Source organism: Poecilia reticulata, linkage group LG10, assembly GCF_000633615.1.
Source record: "Poecilia reticulata strain Guanapo linkage group LG10, Guppy_female_1.0+MT, whole genome shotgun sequence".
Classification (NCBI taxonomy): domain Eukaryota; kingdom Metazoa; phylum Chordata; class Actinopteri; order Cyprinodontiformes; family Poeciliidae; genus Poecilia; species Poecilia reticulata.
In genome coordinates this window covers 19,476,331-19,496,797 of record NC_024340.1, presented here as the reverse complement: position 1 = coordinate 19,496,797, position 20,467 = coordinate 19,476,331, and the positions used below count along the sequence as shown (strand labels likewise).

The 20,467-nt window shown below is 35.6% G+C and overlaps 3 protein-coding genes and 1 long non-coding RNA gene across 4 annotated transcripts; all 4 read right to left on the bottom strand.

The window, feature by feature from the left end:
- Nucleotides 1-902: 902 nt before the first annotated feature.
- LOC103471487 (uncharacterized) lies at nt 903-1,517 on the bottom strand. The gene is made up of 3 exons (XR_534657.1): nt 1,405-1,517; nt 1,231-1,280; nt 903-1,132 (listed from the first exon to the last, which is right to left on the bottom strand). It is a non-coding gene; the product is annotated as an uncharacterized LOC103471487 (long non-coding RNA).
- Nucleotides 1,518-1,637: 120 nt separating this feature from the next.
- LOC108166622 (uncharacterized) lies at nt 1,638-3,629 on the bottom strand. Its single transcript, XM_017307019.1, has 3 exons — nt 3,587-3,629; nt 3,121-3,447; nt 1,638-2,005 (listed from the first exon to the last, which is right to left on the bottom strand). The coding sequence occupies exons 1-3, from the start codon at nt 3,627-3,629 to the stop codon at nt 1,638-1,640; spliced, it is 738 nt and encodes a 245-aa protein (XP_017162508.1).
- A 4,223-nt stretch (nt 3,630-7,852) lies between these two features.
- Nucleotides 7,853-9,921, bottom strand: LOC103471763 (uncharacterized). The gene is made up of 4 exons (XM_008420943.1): nt 9,887-9,921; nt 9,426-9,679; nt 8,111-8,458; nt 7,853-7,983 (listed from the first exon to the last, which is right to left on the bottom strand). The coding sequence occupies exons 1-4, from the start codon at nt 9,919-9,921 to the stop codon at nt 7,853-7,855; spliced, it is 768 nt and encodes a 255-aa protein (XP_008419165.1).
- A 4,313-nt stretch (nt 9,922-14,234) lies between these two features.
- On the bottom strand, nt 14,235-17,763 carry LOC103471486 (uncharacterized). The gene is made up of 6 exons (XM_017306973.1): nt 17,746-17,763; nt 17,281-17,607; nt 15,228-15,599; nt 14,976-15,104; nt 14,808-14,857; nt 14,235-14,705 (listed from the first exon to the last, which is right to left on the bottom strand). Exons 2-6 carry the CDS (start codon nt 17,540-17,542, stop codon nt 14,577-14,579), a joined length of 942 nt encoding a protein of 313 aa, XP_017162462.1. The 5' UTR covers nt 17,543-17,607; nt 17,746-17,763; the 3' UTR covers nt 14,235-14,576.
- Nucleotides 17,764-20,467: the final 2,704 nt, after the last annotated feature.

Sequence of the window (20,467 nt, the reverse complement as noted above, 5' to 3'; positions counted from 1 at the left end):
AAACTTATTCACTACAGTGATAAGAAAGAAAAGATATGTACATGTATAGAATGATTTTTGATATTGACAAACCCAGGGTTGATTATCAGGCCTGTTTTACACATTCTAGGTTCCTGCTTCAGGTCCAGTTCCAGATCCTGGATTCTGATTTGCCAACTGAACCAGATTGGTGAGCTAAACCATACACCGAATGAAGAGAAACGTCACATCCTGTCAACTCCTTCCAGTCTGGTAGGAGATATTCAAGCCCACAGCCACACTTTTACCTTTTACTCTGGACTGGACTAATTGGATACTTTTCCATCATCTCTCTCACCTCCACCAAGGAGCTTGTAGTTGAATTTAGCAGAGGTGCAGCAGTAGTTGAATTGCGTTCTAGTCTACCATATTCACTTAATTCATCTGAGAATTCATCTGTCTTCTCTGACTTGGCTATTGTGTATTCAGAACATGAATAGGATTGATAAAGTGAAGAATGGAAGCGTGATGCTAAGTGGGAGCAGCCTGGTTGTTTTACTTGTGAAACATTGAAATGACTTGCTGCTTTTCTTTCCAAAGTTCACAATCCTGTAGCTGCATTTATTTAGATGTTTGGAGAAGTTGATCGGTTCTTTTTTCAAAGAGCTCACAGATTTTTTATTACTCAAAATTACAACTAGAATTCAACAACACAAGTCTCAATTATATCAGTTCTGTGTGGAAAGTCAGAAAGATCCATGTGGATAGAGCTGTTTTCCATTCATTATGCGTTTCACATACATAAAAGATGCCAACAGGTTTTTTTATATATATATATATATATATATATATATATATATATGGTAAAGGTGGAAAATAAAATTTTGGTAATAAAATGGTATTAAAATAAAAAAAATTGCATTTTCATCACATCTGTCTTCTATTCAAAGTTTTATTTGAATTCACAACTTTTGATTGTGTGTCGGCAACAATATGCTCTTTCATCTCAGAAGTGGTTTTCAATGAAAGCTGCCATACGTCATTTTCAAGTTGATCCTTTAACCTGTGAATACACACTTTCTTCAGTCATCAACTCTCTCTTTTTCTTCACTCTTGATCTTCTACTATCAGACAAATGTAATGCAGCGTAGTTCAGATCAGGTCCAGCTTCAATCTATTTAAAAAAAAATTTACACTCAGTTATTTTGTAATACTCGGATGTATTGATTTGGATCACCAAAAATAAATTAAGTGATTTAGATTATTACTTACATTATTTTCCATTTGGCTAAAGTTGTTTCCTTTTGGTGAAGAAGAGCTTTCTGTAAAAGTGGCAGCAACACATAGTCAATTTCAGTCTACACGCCATTTTTATTTTGTGATTTTTAGTAAACTTTTTCTTGCATCTGCATCTTTGAAAAATATAATTCAGCCATTGAAACAAACCTTTAAATTGTTGACATGCTGATCTTTGTATTCGAAAGCAAATGAAAACAATATTACAAATTAGAGAAATGACCAAACAGATTATTGCGACTATTGTGACCAGCAGCATGTTGTTTTCATCAGTTTTATCTAGAAAACAAAGAGAAAGTTTGTCATTCCTTACAACAAAAGCATGTTATTGCTTCAGAAAAGATCATTTTTAATGATTATTTTAGACATTTTGAATAATTGATTTACACAGTCATACCATTTCCAAGGTTCAGTTCATTTGCAAATAATATCTGTCCACATGTGGCCACAGCACAGGAGAGGGTCTTGGCATCAGAGGAGCTGACATTCTTGGGGAAGTTATAAAAGCATTTCTTCTGAGAGTTAGATATATTGTCACAGTTTTCTGATCTTTTTCCATCGGTGTAAATCATGTCAGGAAAAGACTTTACTGATCTGGATCTGAACCAGAACACACTGGGTTCTCCTGAACAGGTTGTGATCTCAGAGTCAGAGAGAACCGAACACTGCAGAGTCTCTGAGCCTGTTGGACGGGCGGGACCTGAGACCGTTGGCTGCTGAACAACAGTGTAGTTTGATGTCCTCTGATATCCTGTGAAATTGTATACAGTAAGCTTAAATAATACAACTACAGTACTACGGGAAAGAAAGCATTTTTGTGACATATTTGGTAAAAAAAAGACATAAACATGTTTGTCTATTTTTTAATTCGGTTCTGTTCTGTTAAAAATGTGTGTTTGACAAAAGGGGGTCAGTATTTGTATTTGTTAAAGTTCTACAGCTCTAATAATTCCATATAATTATTTCTTTTTTTCTTTAATTGTATCTTCCATGTTTGATCAAATGTGAAAGATCGTGGTTAATTTTTTAAAATCATGTTGGAAAAAATGTCCTCACTGTGAAGTTCAGTTAATAGAACAATTATAATTTTTTTTTTCTCCTTTTAAAATACAAATTATTAAAATTATTTAAATAATAACAAATATACACCAAGATTTGTATAATATTAATAACGGTAAAGAATAGTAAATAAAAAAGTAATTTCCACTAAATTTTGGGGGGGCATCCAATGTTTTTGCAGAAATCTACAAACGGAGTTCTGCGCTTGATGGAGATTTTTCACAACTTTTCATATTGATTTCCTAATTGTTTAACAAATGGTAACATTTTTGGTGTGTGGGTTAGCAGAGTGGATAGTAATTTCCAAACTTGGCTAAGACCAGATCTTTTAAATATTACAACCAAAGTTCTCTAGTTCTCAATATAGTTATACCCGCCTCTGTAGTGCAAAACATTTCGCAGTATCAAATACATACCAAAATTTAATCATTTCCTTCATCCTTTGAGAAACAATTTGAACAATATAATAACTGTTGATGCTGGAACTGAAATGCAGAAACTGAAATAAATTTATTTTGCCTTTCAGTCTGCATTTATTTCAAATGTTATGTGATACAACACCATAGAAAAACAAAAAGGACATGTTATATTTGCAAAAATATTGAAGATAGACTTTGCGTGATCGTCCTTAAAAGTTAGACTGAAAATGTGGTCCTAAGATACCTTTTTGCTCCCTGAGTCATGCTTCTTGTATGCTTCTTTCAGAAACATAATCCTGTCCAGAAGGACTCAGACAAAGATCCACATGGATCTCTCTGTGAATTAAAGTATCTGTAAAATAATGAAAGAGAAGGATGACTGATTTACCTTTTATTGATAAATAAGTCCCACTCCACGTAGATTCAAGTGTGTCCCTTTGAGCACAGTGATACATTCCCTCATCTTGTTCAACTGCTTTGATAATTTTAAGAATGCTGCTGTTCCCGTTGTTCACTACATTGAATCTTGAAGCATCGAATTGTGATCCAAAGTTTGAGGTTGTTGTTCGTTGCTGCATTATGATTAAATTCAGAGTATCTCCAGCGCTCTGCTTGTACCAGTAAATCCATGTGTTGCTCTGATATTTCGTATTAAACTCACATGTCAAAGTCACAGATTGACCAACTTCAGCTGTGATCACTGGGACTGATGTATCTATACCAGGAAAAAGCAGAATTGAAACAATAAAGAACAACTGGAAAAGAAGAATATTAGATTGTTGAAGTATGTGAAATATTTATTTCACATACTTCAACAAGAAAATATTCCATCTCAGTTCATGAAAAGTACTTGCAGCCTTGATGAAGAAGTAACAATGTGAGCCATAACAGAGTCATGGTGACACTGTCTTCGTTCAGAAAAAATATCCTTTAGTAACTAGGGGAGGTGGGGAGATTGTGAGTGTCAAATGCGTCTGATTGGTTACTTCAGAATATACAATCAAAGGGCATTTCCTGTACAGTGAGCTTCTTTTTTATGCCTTTATTTCATTTTGTTAAATATCTTTGGTTCTTCATGCATTGTAAGTCGTTCTCTGCTAAAGTCAACATATAAACAGAAACAAGGTCATGAATAATCATGACACAATCGCCTTTAACAGAGAACAAAACAGACACAATTCAGTTCCTTCCAGTGGGACTTCTGACACTGGAAGGAGGCTGCTAGTTTCTCACAGTAAGAGCAGTAGGAGCTGGTTGCAAACTCTAAGTAGGCCAGCAGGTGTCAGTCTTCATGTGAGAAAATGCAGATAAACACAAATAAGTGGATCCAAAACCTGCTGTCAAGTGTGGAGGTTCTTGATCAGTGTTTCTCAAACCCGGTCCTCACCACCCCCCTGTCCTGCCTGTTTTAGGTTCTCTGAGTGATACAATTAGAGGTACATCTAAAACATGCAGAGCAGGGGGGCAATGAGGACCAGGGTTGAGAAAGACTGTCCTAGACCAAATTTACCAGGAATGGCAAGGTGAGGCCTGTGTTTTTTCATGGAAGCACAGAAGAAAAGAATGAAACGTACAAAGAAGAACAGGGCATTATTTCATTTTTATTGCACATGGTGAACCAAAGAGCCACTTGCAACTCCAGAGCTGCAGGTCAGACAAATGAAAACTGTCATCCTATCTCAATATGGCTAAAGATAAAATGTGTCACCTTTATTTTCAGTTGTTAAAATAAAACTGTGGTGGAGGAAAAGGTGATTGATCAAAGGAATTGATTAATTACAATTTCTGTGACAGCAGAAGTGTACTTAATACAGAGTGTACTTTGTACGGAGCCCTCTAGGGGACATGGAAAACTTTTTTTTTTTTTTTGCATTACTTTCCAAAATTATTGCATTCCATTGCAATACTTTTGCGTTCGATCACAATAATGTACTGGTCTGTTCATGCAGCATAACTGAATATTGAAAGTCTGTCTGCTGTAATATAAGGTTTCATAAGGTTTCTCCGTTTATTAGTATCTCGTTTGTGAGATACCCGAAGTTTTGTATATTTTTCTTTAGGATAGAAATGCACCACAGACCTATGTACAAAATACAAAAGCAAAACAAGTCAAACATGGGTTTTTGCAGGCCTTCTAAGATATAAACAGAAACTTTCCATAAGAAGAAAAAGGAAAAAAATACATCCAAATTATTTGGACCATTTCTGAGTTATTCTCACAGGGTAACAAAGTCATCTGACAGTTTTGATTGTCTGTTTTTTGTGGTGGTAGTTTGGTTAATAAAGGGCCATTTTAATGTCCAGTTCCATCTCAGCCTTATACAAACAATTAATTAATTGATTTTCAATCAGATTTTTGCACCAAAGGGTTACAAAAGTATAGGTTAAGAAAGCCTCAATAAATGTGTATAAATTTGCAATTTTAAATTGACATTTGTGACTTTATACAAAACAGATCAGGATGTATTTGCAAATTTATTGCAAGGGAATAGAAAACCTATTGTGAGGTAACGCTAAAGAATTCCCCATGTCCCCTAGGGGGCTCTGTAGCTGATAATTAATCAACATATAGGTAAAATTTTCAAATGTGTTTAGAAATGCACCTTGACTTCCAAGTGCTCTATTAAGTGTTTCTCTAGAGCTATGCTTCTATGTTAGAAAATCATAAAATAATTATGGTGATTTTACAGTTGTTGCTGAAATATTATGTCACAGGTTGTAAGTTAGCAGCGTGACTCCTTATCGGGACAATTAAGGACTGCTTTTCTGGTAGAGTTAAGTGGGTTTCATGAAGGTGTGAAAATTAAGGATGGAAAGGCAACTAGTTAATTAGTTTCTGTTCTGTTTCCTGACTCAGTAGTTTGTTTGAACAACCAGGCACCAAATGCAGGTAAGAACTGCTATATGTGGAGTGTTGTTTCTAAATTTCAGCTTGATGTTAGTTCCAGCTTTTCAAACCCACACAGATACATGATATTTAATCAGTGGAAAGTTGAAAAGGGAAAATTAAAAAAAATTACTTAATAATAGACACTACAAATAATTAGGCAATCAAGCAACTGGTGAAGACGAGCACAGATTCTAAAAACTCATCACTTGACTGCTGACTGACTGGTTAGTGACTCAAGACCTGGCCCATGAGAAGAACTGCTGCTTCAGAGAAAAAAAGGAGGACTTGGAATATGCAGAAGACCAGAACAATCCTGAATAATGACATCTGGAGTTGGGCTCTAAATTAAAGCCAGAGATTATGCTGCTGTTGGAGTTGCTTAACCTCCTTGGAGAACGTTTAGCTTGAGTCTATGAAACATCAACCTGGTCATTGCTTTCCTATGCAATTCTCCTCAGTTGATATCTCTCTTCTGTGCTCCTTGAGGGATTTCTCCCATTAAGCTAGATTTCTCCTGTAGAATTTCAGTCGGACCAATCAGCAAACGGAAGGAGATGTTGTGAACGATGACTGTGATTCTCTGTGTTGTTTTAGGATTGTAGTCTGCCTGTAGTTTTACAATGGCAGCTGAAGAAGTGAATATAGTCAATCAGTCCATGTTGGCCATGCTTCAAAATATTTAATTAACATCAACATCCGCCGAGATCAGCTCGACACTTATGTCTTCGCAGTGAGGAATTGTTGTTTATAGTGCCGGCAATTTCCAGGAAGCTTCATATTGTCGAACTAGCGCATTGCACATGTCTCGAACTTATTAGGTAAAATGTAAAACTTCAACAGACCATTCCTCAAGCAACCAATAGTTTCTCAATAGCTGTGGGAGAACATAAGACGGTGATAATATGGCACTTGAACCTTCATCCTAAATCATGTGGAATACAAATGTAGATGCATTGAAAGCGGCATGCAGTCTTCCTAGATGTGATGTGGCTAGATGTTCAACAAAAGGCACATAGTTTCTTTATATCTAGACTCATATATGTGATGTGTGTAAATAAGACTAGAAGAACAAATTGACTTTCCGATGTCAACTCAAAATTAACATTTTCTACTTTAGGTTTAACCATTTCTAAATGCTAAAATAATTAAATGTTTTATTGCTTTCTTCAAAATCAGAAGCTCACCCAAATTTCCGTAGTATTTCATAAAAGTATATTTGAAACGGTCTGACTTGGGTTCAACATTTTGTCTGTCCTTTGACAACTTCTCACAGTAATTTACTGGAGTTTTGGCTCATCTTGATGTAACAAAATCAAGTTTGCTTCCACTACACTTAAACACAGCTTTGCCAGTTCTGACCACAAATTTGATAATCTCAAAAAGGTAGCTTTTTGTTCACTTGTGCTTTTGCAAACTGTAATCTTGTACTTTATCTTGCTTTTGGCGTGTTGATGTCTTCCTCTTTGAGGAGCCTTTCAGGAGACTCATTTCTCTGTGGATAAGAAGGTGATACAAACATTTCTTTAAAAAAAAAAAAAGAAGATTGCTCTCTGGGTCCTCCCTGCACAGACTGAAACTCTTCATAACTCAAAGATGCACCATCCACTGTTCAACAGTAAACACAAATGCGTATTGTATTTATGAAAATCAGATAGATCCATTTACATCAAGCAGTATTATTTTCCATTTTTAAGATATTTCAATTACATACAGCAATCCATCAGGTTTGATTTTTCAAACATTACAATATGTAGTTGAATTTGACATAAAATGTTGAAAATTATTTTTTATTCATTACATCTGTCTTTCATTCAGCTTCCTTCCTGCCTTCACACTTGCATTTGCATCTCACAAGTGGTTTTCTATACAAGCTGACACACTTGTATTCAAGTTGATCCTTTAACCTGTGAATACACGCATTCAGTCATCAACTCTCTCTTCTTCTTTCCTCTTGATGTTCTCCCTTCAGAGAAATGTAACGCAGCGTAGTTCAGATCAGGTCCAGCTTCAGTCTGTTTGGAAAAACACATTTACAATCAAAGTTATTTATCTAATTTCTTCATTGTGCTAATCAATATATCTGAACATTACAAAGTACTTACATCATTTACTACTTGGCTAAAGTTGTTTCTTTTCAGTGAAGAAGAGTTTTCTGTAAACATGGAAGTGATGCACATGATTACTAAATTTTAGTGTTTTATTTATTGTGATTCTAGAAAAATTTATTCAGTCACTGAAACAAACCTTTGCATTGTTGACATGCTGATCTTCGCGTTAGATAGCAAATGAAAACAATATTACCAATTACAGAAGTGACCAAACAGATTGTGACCACCAGCATGTCGTTTTCATTTGTTTTGCCTAGAAAAAAAAGGCAAAGTATTTCATTTCCTCCATTTAGATAACGTCATTGCTTCAGAAAACGATTACTTATTTTTATGATTTTGGACATTTTGAATCCTTCAAATGATGTTATGCAAAGTCGTACCGTTTCTCTGGTTAATTCCATTTCCAAATATTATCTGTCCACAAGTGGCCACAGCGCAGTAGTAAGTCCCAGTATCAGAAGAGCTGATATTCTTAGAGAAGTTATAAAAACATCTCTTCGGAGAGTCAGATCTATTCTCACAATTTTCAGCTTTTTTTTCTTCAGTGTAAATCATGTCAGGAAAAGACTTTTCTGATCTGGATCTGAACCAGAACACACTGGGTTCTCCTGAACAGGTTGTGTTCTCAGAGTCAGAGAGGACCGAACACTGCAGAGTCTCTGAACCTGTTGGATCTGAGATTGTTGGTTGTGAAAGAACTGTGTAGTTTGATGTCCTTTCAGTGATTCCTGTGAAATATTATATTGAAACAAAATCAAATAAGAAAACGAGGGTTATGTTTGAAAAATGTTTGTATCAAATTTGGCAATAAAAACTTTAAACTTGAACTCACTAATGATCTACAGCTCACAAAGTACAGTTATTTTTATTTTTTTCATTGATTTTAACTTTGGTGTTTTATAATATTGTATTAAATTGCCAACACTCATCACATACAATCATTAATTCACACAAGAAAATCTCGGCTGTTTTAAAACAATGTTCACACTTTTAAAAATGCTATTTGAATAGGAAATAAGGAAATTATATTTTTGTATGATTAACTTTCAGTTATAAATTAATTTTACAAATTGAGTGTTTTTTGGGTTGACATTGTTTTCCCACAGAATTTTATACTACGTTCATCATTGTTTCATAAATAAGGACATTTGTGAGTTTGCGGTTCTCCACATATTAAAATATTTAAATGTAATTTTGAAACCAAGCACAGACCATTTGACTGTTACAACTGCAGACCTTTTAAAATGTCTACTTTCTCCATATGATTATACTCACTATAGTGAAAAACATTGCGCAGTATCAAATATGAATTAAAATATGGTAATTTACTTTGTACATGGAGGAACAATCAATGGACATTTGTAGAATCTACAGTTCACTAATTATAGATGCAGAAACTGCAATAACTTGTTTTTGTCTTTCAGTCTGCATTTATTTAATAGAATATAAGACAATAGTAAAAACACAGAAAAAAACATTAATATTGAAATTAAATATTGCATGTTGGTTCCAAAGCCAGTCATCACAAACTATCCACTAAAAGTTTGGTTTTGCCCCTTAGGCCATGCTTCCTTCTTAGATTATATATTTTTCAGTAACATCATTATGTCCAGTTGGAATTCAAAGATACACACTGATTAAGCTGTTTGTTAAAAAAATATCTGAAATACTGGAAAAGAAAGATGATTAATTTACCTTTTATGGATACATAAGTCCCACTCCATATAAAGTCAAGTGCGTCCATTTGAGCGCAGTGATACATTCCCTCATCTTGTTGAACGGTTGTGAAAATTGTAAGACTGCTGTAGTTCGTTACACTGAATTTTGAAGCAGAGAATGCTGGTCCATAATTTGGGTTTGTCGTTCGCTGCTGCATCACGATTAAATCCAGAATATCTCCAGCACTTTGCTTGTACCAGAAAATCCATTTGTTGTTCTGATATTTCAAACTAAAAGCACAAGTCAAAGTCACAGATTGACCAAGTTCAACTGTGATCACTGGAACCAAAGAATCTATTTTGGGGGGGAAACAATGAAAACAACATGAAAACAATATTAAATTGAAATGAACCAAAATATATATATATCGTAAAGTATATATATCATATACTTTAACAAGAAAATATTCCATCTCGATTCATGACAAAAATACTTACATCCTTGATGAAGAAGTAACAATGTGGTAAGCCATAACAGAGTCATGGTGACACTGTCTTCATTCAGAAAGAAGATGCTTTTATAGTTGTGGGAGGTGTGGAGATCCTGACTGTCAAATCATCTGATTGGTTACCTCAGAATATATAATCAAAGGTCATTTCCTGTATGTACATATGGTTTGTTTCCGTTGTTGTGCCTTTATTTCATTTTTTTAAATATATGTTGGCTTTGTGTGCACCATCAATAGTTCTTTTCTAAAGACAATACAACACAGAAGAAAAGTTGCAAACAAACATGGCACAAAAATCGGGCGCAGGGAACCGATCGTAAAATGTTTATTAATCGGACCGTTTATGACCAGTGCCATCTGCAAGTCAACTGTTGCATCTTTAAAAAAAACACTATGATCACAGTTGGTTTGAATAGATGTAGCTCCAACAAATGTTCAATCAATCAATCAATCAAATTTTATTTGTATAGCACATTTCAGCAGCAAGGCATTTCAAAGTGCTTTACATAATTAAAATAAAAACAACATGTGACATTGAATAAACAGTGAGAAAGAGAGATTTTTTAAAAAATGTTCAGGATTTTAGATGATGACTCATTATTAACAGAAACTTTGAGTTTGAACATCTTATAGCCACCAAAATTATTAAACAAACTATTTACTTTATTTTGTCGCCCAAGTTAAGTTGACATTTTGAGCCTCTGCATTTAAGAACCCATTAAAATTTACAGGCTTAAAAAGCATTTTTAGCTTTATGTAACAGTGTAGCATTGTCCTATGGTCAGTCAGTTTGTGATCTCTGCTGTTTTCTTTCTGAACAATAAACCAATTGATCAGACTCTGAGCTATAACACTATACATAAATAGAGATTAGGGACAGAGCTGCCACACCTAGTTATTTATCAGATAATTTTCTCTTCTGTCTAAAAAATAAGTTATCCATATTACAAAAACAAGACCTAAAAACAATTAATCTTTTCACTGCATATCAATAGAAATGTGCTAAAAGTGGCTTGGAGATTCAAAGAATCAATTGAATTCTGGAGTTTCAGCCAGTGTGACAAAGAAGCACATCATCAGTTCATTTTTAAAGTTATACATGGACATAATTGTTGATGCCCCTCTGTTAATGACCGAAAAGCCCACAATGGTTTCTAAAATAAGATAAAATAGACAACAATAATAATGAATAAAAATATAGTGAAAATTACTCAATGATTGCTTTTGAATTGTTGTTCAAGAGAATCACTATAAAAAACAATAATGAAACAAGGCCTGGTCAAAAATGATGGTACGTATAATTTAATTGTTGTACAACCTTTTGAGGCAATGAAAACTACAATCAAACAATTGCTGTAACTGCTAATGAGACTTCTTCACCTGCCCAGAGGTAATTTGATGCACACCTTGTGGGCAAACTGCTCCAGTTGACTCAGATTTAAAGACTGTCTTCTCTAGACAGCACATTTTGTCTCCTTCCATAGATATTCAATATAATTTAGATCAGGGATCATAGAAGGCCGGTTAAGAATCATCCATCCATCCATCCATTTTCTTGCACCCTTGTCCCTTAGTGGGGTCGGGAGGGTTGCTGGTGCCTATCTCCAGCTAACGTTCAGGGCGAGAGCGGGGTCACCCTGGACAGGTTGCCAGTCTGTTGCAGGGCAACACAGAGACACACAGGACAAACAACCATGCACACACACACACTCACACCTAGGGGCAATTTGGAGAGGCCAATTAACCTGACAGTCATGTTTTTGGACTGTGGGAGGAAACCGGAGTACCCGGAGAAAACCCATGCATGCACAGGGAGAACATGCAAACTCCATGCAGAAAGACCGGGGCCGGAAATCAAACCCAGAACCTTCTTGCTGCAAGGCAACAGCTCGTTTTCTCTTGGGTGTTTATAGATGTGTGTTTTGGGTCAATTTTCTGTTCTAAGATCCTTGACCTGTGACAGAGACCAAGCCTCCAGACGCTAGGCAGCATACCCTGCAAAGATTTGAGACGCACTGTGCCAAATGTTGCAAAATAGCTCCAGAAAATTAGCAGTTTTCACTCATGTTTCAAAGTAGGGACACTGTTTTTGTCTTTCCATGCTTCCTTTTATCATCTGTGAACGTAGAGATGATAATCCTTGCTTCTGTCAGACTGCCCCAGGGCAGCTGTGGGTACAATCCACATTATCAGCATGTGAATGAGTGTGTGAATGGCAATGACTCGTAAGTATGATCTCATTTAACTTCTTTGGAGGTTGTTATGGGCTCTTTGGCTACCATTCCATCTTTTCTTCAATTTATCAATTTTCCGCCCACAGCCAGAGAAGTTGGCTATAAACTGCTGAACCTTAAACCTCTGAATAATATGAGAAACTGTTGTCACAGGAGCAACAAACTGCTTGGAGATGGTCTAACCTTTATCTTTAATATGTTTGTCTATATATTTTTTCTAATATCCTGGGACACCTCTCTCCTTTGGTTCCTTTAGTCCATGCTCAGTGTGGTGCATACCATGACTCCTAACAGCACAGTGACTATTTGCCACCATTTAAATAGGCAGACTGATTGATTACGAACTTGAAGACATTTGTAAAGGACACACACCTTGGACCATAAGATGTTCCAATGCTCAAATTATTTTCAGTTTTTCCAGAGGTGCCATCATTTTGTCCCGGCTTGTCTGTCCGTCCGTCCGTCCGTCCGTCCATCCATCCATCCATCCATCCATCCATTTTCTTTACACTATTAAGAGAATAAAATCATTAACTTCTGGCTCGTTATATTCTCTTGTGTTCCCGGATTCAATGATTCCATGCATGGAAACAAAAGCCACACAGAGATGACAGCGTCACAATAATCAGCATTTATTCAAGACAGATGCAGACTATCACCAGAAAARCACATCACACAACATCAGAAAACTCAGAGCACAGACAACACATGCATTTACCTGAGAAAAGGAAAAAGACAAAAGATGGAAACGACAAACAGACAGCAAAGACGTCTTTGGAGAATTGCAAGCGCAAATCTGATTTGTTACTCTGTGTGGAAAGTTTTATCTCGTTTTCTTTAATTTATTCAAATAAGGCGTATCTTTGCTCATCTAACCAGGACCTGTCTCTGACCCTCTCTGTAAAGCTATTTGCTCCCATTGTCTAAGGAGAGCTTCTCCAAACTCATGCTGCTTTATGGCTTTCACAGATGAGTGTGAAAAGCTGGAAATTCCTACTGATTGTTTCCCAGACAGACAAACGGCAGATCAGAGATCTTGGCAAACAATCTGCTTTAACTACAGGTAAAATAAGGGTCAATAAGGTCATGTTAAAACTATAATTAGGCTATTTCTATCAAGTCATGTTAAATTTTAAAACTAGCTTATTTTAAATTTATTTTTCTTAACAACACCCTTGTCCCTTGTGGGTTTGGGAGGGTTGCTGGTGCTTACACAAGCTTCTCATCATAATTCACTGGAGTTTTGGTAAATCCTGACAGAACCAAGTCAGGTTGGCTTACCCCTCACTCACATACACTACTTTGTCATCTCTGGCCACAAAATTTCTTCCAGATCTAAGTTCATCTAACTAATGCTTTGGTTCATTCTTCATATGGAAAACCCATTCATGCCTTGGCTTTGACTTCCTGTTTGACTTAAGATGTAGCTTCAAAATTTGCACGTAGCTTCCTTTCATCATGAGGCCATCTGTTTTGTGAAATATATAATGTGTCCTTCAGTGAAACACCAACATAGTACAAATCTGCCAAGTTTGAAAAGCTTCCCCCTTTTGCCTGAAGTAAAAAAAACATATTATTACTTAATATATCAATTTCAGCTGCCAGTTAGAGGATGTCTATGTTTTTGTTTGTATGTGTATGTGTTGTATGTTTCATTTGGTGGATTAATGTCTTCCTGTGTGGATTATGACACTCTCTGATGAGCCTCAACCAACATATTTTAAAGATTCTTTTGTTCTGAAGATGATAAACACTTTTCTCAACAAAACTCATTCATCCCTGCAATGTCTCATGGTTAGACATCTCCATAGTGTTTATACTTGCACATAATTGTTTGAACAGATGAGGGTGGCACCATAAGGCATCTGAAAGCTGAACCCAAACATGATCAGGAGTTAGTCCACTATTCTCTTCATGATATCTTGACTAATAACTTAATTTTGTTGTTTTTGGATACCAAAAAAGGAATGTATGTTCAATGACATCACAATAATGTGATTGAGTAATAAAATGCATCATGCAGATATGATGTGAAGTAAGAGTAACAGATGTATTTTGTTATTTGAGAAAAATTAAGAAGAAAGTTTAAAATGATACATATGCATTATTTAGGTTTTATTGCAGGGAGGTGGGAGTCAGAGTTCTGACATTGTTCATTACTGTTATACACATCCAGTGTTCAAAAGTTCAAAAATCTCAGTTACATAAATTTAGAGGAGAAATCAAAAAGATCTATAGAGATGTTTTTATTTTTCACTCCTAAGGAAAATACGAGGCATCTTGTTTACCTTTTATGTAGACAAACTTGACAAAGTATTGAAACTGCACAATTTTTTCATTATATCTTTCATTCAGTTGTCTGCTTGAATTCACAACTTTTATTTCTATGTCACTAACTATGCATTTGCATCTCACAAGCGGTTTTCTTTACAAGCTGACAGATATTCAAGCTGATCCTTTAACCTGTGAATACACACTTTCTTCAGTCATCAACTCTCTCTTCTTCTTTCCTCTTGATGTTCTCCCTTCAGAGAAATGTAACGCAGCGTAGTTCAGGTCAGGTCCAGCTTCAGTCTGTTTAGAAAAGCACATTTACAATCAAAGTTATTTAGTAATGTTGAGATGTATTGTTTAGTATTAAAAAGAACAAATTAGGCAATTAAGGTTTTTACTTACATCATTTCCTATTTGACTAAAGTTGCTTCTTGTCTCTGAAGAAGAGCTTTCTGTAAACATGGGTGCAACACATATGATTACTCAGTTTCAGTGTTTTTTATTTAATGCGATTCTATTTTTTTCTGTCATAACATGTTTGAAATGTATAATTCAGTCACTGAAGCAAACCTTTAAATCGATGACATGCTGATCTTTGTGTTCGAAAGCAAATGAAAAAAATGTTAAAAATTACAGAAATGACCAAACAGATTATTGCAGCTATTGTGACCAGCAGCATGTTGTTTTCATCTGTTTTACCTAGAAAACAAAGACAAATAACGTAAATTGTCTCCATCAAGATAATGTTACTTCAGAGAACAATTACTTATTTGTGATGATTTAAGAAATTTTGAATGATATCTCAAATGATGTAAGTCATACCGTTTTTAATTTCATTTCCAAATATTATCTGTCCACAAGTGGCCACAGCGCAGTAGTAAGTCCCAGCATCAGAGGAGCTGATGTTCTTAGAGAAGTTGTAAAAACATTTCTTCTGAGAGTCAGATCTCTTCTTACAATTTTCTGACTTTTTTCCATCGGTGTAAATCATGTCAGGAAAAGACTTTTCTGATCTGGATCTGAACCAGAACACACTGGGTTCTCCTGAACAGGTTGTGTTCTCAGAGTCAGAGAGAACCGAACACTGCAGAGTCTCTGAGCCTGTTGGACGGGCGGGACCTGAGACCGTTGGCTGCTGAACAATACTCGTTAGCTGTGAAAACACAGTGTAGTTTGATGTCCTTTGAGGCATTCCTGTGAAATAATCATATTATTTGTCAGTAATCTATTAAAACAAACTGAAATATTAAAAATATTAAATATTAAAACCAAAATCAGGTCGTCTGCAAGTCATTTAGCACCACGTTCTCCACGAACATGCTRTGCGCGATAGGAGAGGGGTGACCATCGTCCGGCCACSCCCCAGCCCAGTCACGGAAGGCGCTCCTCGCCGRCCGGAGTCGGGTATCGGAGTCCGACCGAAGCGATGCGGCGCTACGGTATCGTTACGTCTAGGCGGGAYTCTGACTTAGAGGCGTTCAGTCATAATCCCACAGATGGTAGCTTCGCCCCATTGGCTCCTCAGCCAAGCACATACACCAAATGTCTGAACCTGCGGTTCCTCTCGTACTGAGTAGGATTACTATCCGAGTAGTAATTACTATTACTATTACTATTACTATTACTATTATCCGAGTAAGACGGATAGATAAAAACTTTATTAGTCCCTTTGGTATTTTCCTTCAGGGAAATTTTAGAATTTCTACAATTTCTGTAAATTGTAAAATAACCAGGAAATTTGTAGAATTTAGAATTGTAGAATTTTAGTACTCAATTTGTTTTTTTAATACATTTAGCAAAATCTTTCAACATTTCTTTTTATGGCACATTGATTTAAAAAAATGTCAGTCATGACAAAAGCACAACAGTCAAATGTTGAAACAAACAAATTAAGTCACAACACTGTTGTAGCAGGCAGATAAAATATAAGACAAACAAATACATCTATTTCATAGATGTATTTTCTATAGACAGATTATGCAACAAAAAGATCAGGTTAAACATTTTCACTAGTTTAAGTTTAAGAGAAAATATTTATGCTCAGGTTTTTCATCCATGTAATTTAACTTCAGTTTGGTTCCTGACAGTTTGATACTTTTGTTGATTTAAAGTTAGTTTGTGCACTGTTAAGAAAAATGTAATAAAATATCCATAACTTACTGTAAAATACCAGCAGCTGTGATTGCCAGAATTTTACAATCCGTGTTAATATCCTGGTGATATTTTACCGTAAATTAGAGACTTTATTTTTTAACAATGTGGTTTTGCAGTTTGTAAAGATTTATTTACTTTTCCAACCAGACAAAGAAAGATCATCTGAAATATTATAACCCTAGACATAATAAAGAGTTTATTTACTAACCATGATTATAACCAACGTGGTGAAAAATATTGCACAGTACCTAAAATATACACTAAAATGCTTTACTTTTTTTTTACTATTTGGAACAATAATAACTACAAATGCACAAAATGGAATAAAATGCCTGTATTTATTTTATATGTAAAAAATACATATGAAATAAATATTTTATTGACTTGATAATAAAACATATTTACAAAAATATTCAAATTAAACATTGAATACTGTTACCAAACAAATTACTCACTAAAAATGTGGTTCTTTTGTCACCCTGAGCCATACTTTATCATTTTCAGCAACATAACTTTGTCCAGTTGGATTTCACACAAAGTTATGTTACACTGGTCAATTCATGAATTAAAAAATATTTAAAATACTGGAAGATTAAATTACTGTATGTTACTGGCATGATATATAATCATGTCTAGTTGGATTTCTGATGATATAACCCTCTGGTCAATTTGTAAGTTAAAAAATATTAAAAATAAAGGAAGATAAAAATGACTGATTTACCTTTTACTGATATGTAAGTCCCATTCCAGGTAGATTTAAGTCTGTCCATTTGAGCGCAGTGATACATCCCCTCATCTTCATTAACTGCTCTGAAAATTGTAAGGCTGCTGCTGTGCTCATTTGATGTTACAATGAATTTTGAAGCAGAGATTCCTGGTCCATAGTTGGGGCTTATACTTGTCTGCAGCATCGCAATTAAAGTCAGAATATCTCCAGCACTCTGCTTGTACCAGTAAAGCCACATGTTGCTCTGATATTTCATGGCAAAATCACAAGTCAAAGTCACAGACTGACCCAGTTCAACGGTGACAACTGGAACCAGAGTATCTATAATGGGGGGGGAAAATTCAGTAAAGAAGAACATGAAAAAGAACAATACTATATAGATAAGAGTCCAGGCCAGTTTTTCAGGAAAATATTTTCATGTAATCAATATCTCAATTCAAGTAAATAGTACTTACATACTTGATGAAGAAGTGACAATGTGAGCCATAACAGAGTCATGGTGACACTGTCTTTATTCAGAAAGAAGATCCTTTAGTAACTAAGGGAGGTGTGGAGATCCTGTCCGTCAAATGCGCCTGATTGGTTACCTCACAATATACAATCAAAGGGCATTTCCTGTATGTACAATGAGCTTTTGTTCTCATTTTATGAATCTATTTTTCATTTCATATAAATGTTGGTTTTGCATGCACTATTAATGGCTCTTTACTAAAGATAATAAATAACACAGAAGCAGGATAATAAGCAAACATGATACAAAATTTCGATGCAGGGAACAAATTGCAAATGTTTGTTAGTCTCACATCTTTATAGCCAGCGCCTCCAGCAGGCCAGCTTTTGCTGCATCTTTGAACCACACTATAATCCCAGATTTAAATTTAGCGGTTTTTGATTTCAAAGGACTCATTTCACTCTAGATAATGACACCGACCATCCGAAACAGCATCTTTAAAAGCTTTATTGCTTTTGTTTTGAAGGTGGTACACAGTTCTCATCAAAACTTTGACGTACTGTGTCCATGGTGTACTTAAATAAATTCAGATGAGCATCTGGAAATTGTACCCAAAGATGAATAGGAATTGGACTATAACTGATGTAAGTGCATATTACTATAAATTCTAATAAAGGGTAAGTAATACAAAAAAAATCTTATGACAAAAATAGTGTAACTTTCCATGCAAAAATGTTTTTTGAAGAAAATATTTTACTCTGCATTTGCTTCAAAAGTAGTAAATATGTACTGGAAGAAAATAAAGTGAAAGAAATGTAGTGGTATAGAAATATACATAATTCCACACAAATAGTTTCCAGGTGAGAAGTTCCGGTTCTTAAGGTGGGCGTGGTGTATATAAGGGAGCTGCGGCGTTCATTCAGGCATGTGTCTTTGTTCTCCCACTGTGTGGCTTGCGTCCGGTGGACTCTGGCAGCGGAAAGCAACAAATCGCTGGCTGGTGCATGTTGCGCTGATATTCTGGTGGTAGGTGTTCTCTTTCCCTGCACTTTAGCTGATCTTGGTCACAATTGTTTTTAAAGTTGGACTGCGGCGGGTGTGGCATCGGCACACCCATTTCACCTCCTGTTGTGGCGTGACAAGCGGGCCACTCCTGGTCCTGATGTTTTGATTTGCATTGTCTATTGTTGACTGATTTCTATTTCTTTACTCATTTTGTTTACGGCCCTTTTTGTTCTTTATTTAGTCGGGCTGATATTGTTTTTCTTATTGGGTTTAAGATTGTTATATTGGTTAACTGCTTCTCTTTTGTTGTTTTGCAGTTGCTGAGGTCCGGTGGYGGTGTKGGTGTGGTGACRGTGTCTTCCTCTTCTGCGTGCTGTGATTCTTGAGTTTGGGTTGTCTCACTGCGTCTGGTGTGTTAAAGGGTTTTTTTTGGTTTGCTGTGTTTGGCGGATGCCAACCCTATAGCGCCCCCTCCGGCCGGTAACCTCAGCTACTGCACTTTCTTCTTTTCTTTGATTTTTCTTGATTTCTTTTGTTTCATTCTTAAAAGAAACTGGTTTTAAAAAGAACATTTTAAAAAGAATTTAATGGTTTTTTATCATTTTGAAACAGTCTCCGATGTTTTAATCCCTGCATAACTGAACCTGTGTGCCTTAAACAAGAGGTAATATTCTCTGGGTGAAATTCCCAGGTTGACGTTGTTGAGCAATTTACTAAAACTAAACTTCCACAAAATCTGAGTTTCCCAACTAGTGTCGCCACAGAAAATGAAAAGAAACATTGAAGACATTTACCACTCATCTAAAGTTTGTAAATGAGGTGGAGGACATTTCTCTGCTCTCTCAAATAAGATCCTTTTATAGAAACTGATCTATATCAAAATGCCATCAATTAGAGGTTACATGCCTACATGTAATGTTTAGTATATTTACACTTCACTGACAAATAAATTCCTTTTTATGTGTTATTGAAGTGATAAAGCTCAATGTCAGCACATTGATGTGTTCCCTCATCTTGTCCTTTAAAATTGTGATGTTGCTGATTTTCTTGCTGATTGTTACATTGAATCTTGAAGAAAAATTCAGTTTGATGCCTGCGTCATTATTCATTTCAGTTTCTCCTGCACTCTGCTTGTACTGTTAAAGCTATGTGGTGCTTTAATGTTCATCGGTAAAAGTCAGTCACAGGTTCACTAAGTTCAACTGTCACTGAAACAAAAGTATATCTTCACAGTGGTGAAAACAATCCGCCAGTGAAATGTGTGTGAAACAAAAGATGGCATAGAAAAATAAACAATATTATATTGTGAGGAACCAAGCTGAGTTGAGTTTGGACATATTCTGTCTAAATTTATACATGTGCTAGCATATCTGATAATGAGATGACAGTGAGAACCACATCAAAGTTATTGTGAATCAGTCATCAGTACTGGGTTCTTTACTTAGAGGTGGAGATGTGGTGATCCCAGCTATCATATGAATCTGATTGGCTATCATCAAATAACGGCATGAAGGGCATGTCCTGTTTGTACAATGGATCTTTTTTCTGTTTCCTTCTTTTGTTCATTTGGTGATGCCTGTTGTGTTTGACTACCTTTTAGAGGGCTGACATGACACTAAATAGAAAACAGTTGACTATTCCCATAAGAGATTTTCTTAGTAATTTGTTTCATGTGGGGGGGGGGGGATTAATTGGGTGTCAAAAGATTTTTTTTTTATGTATGGC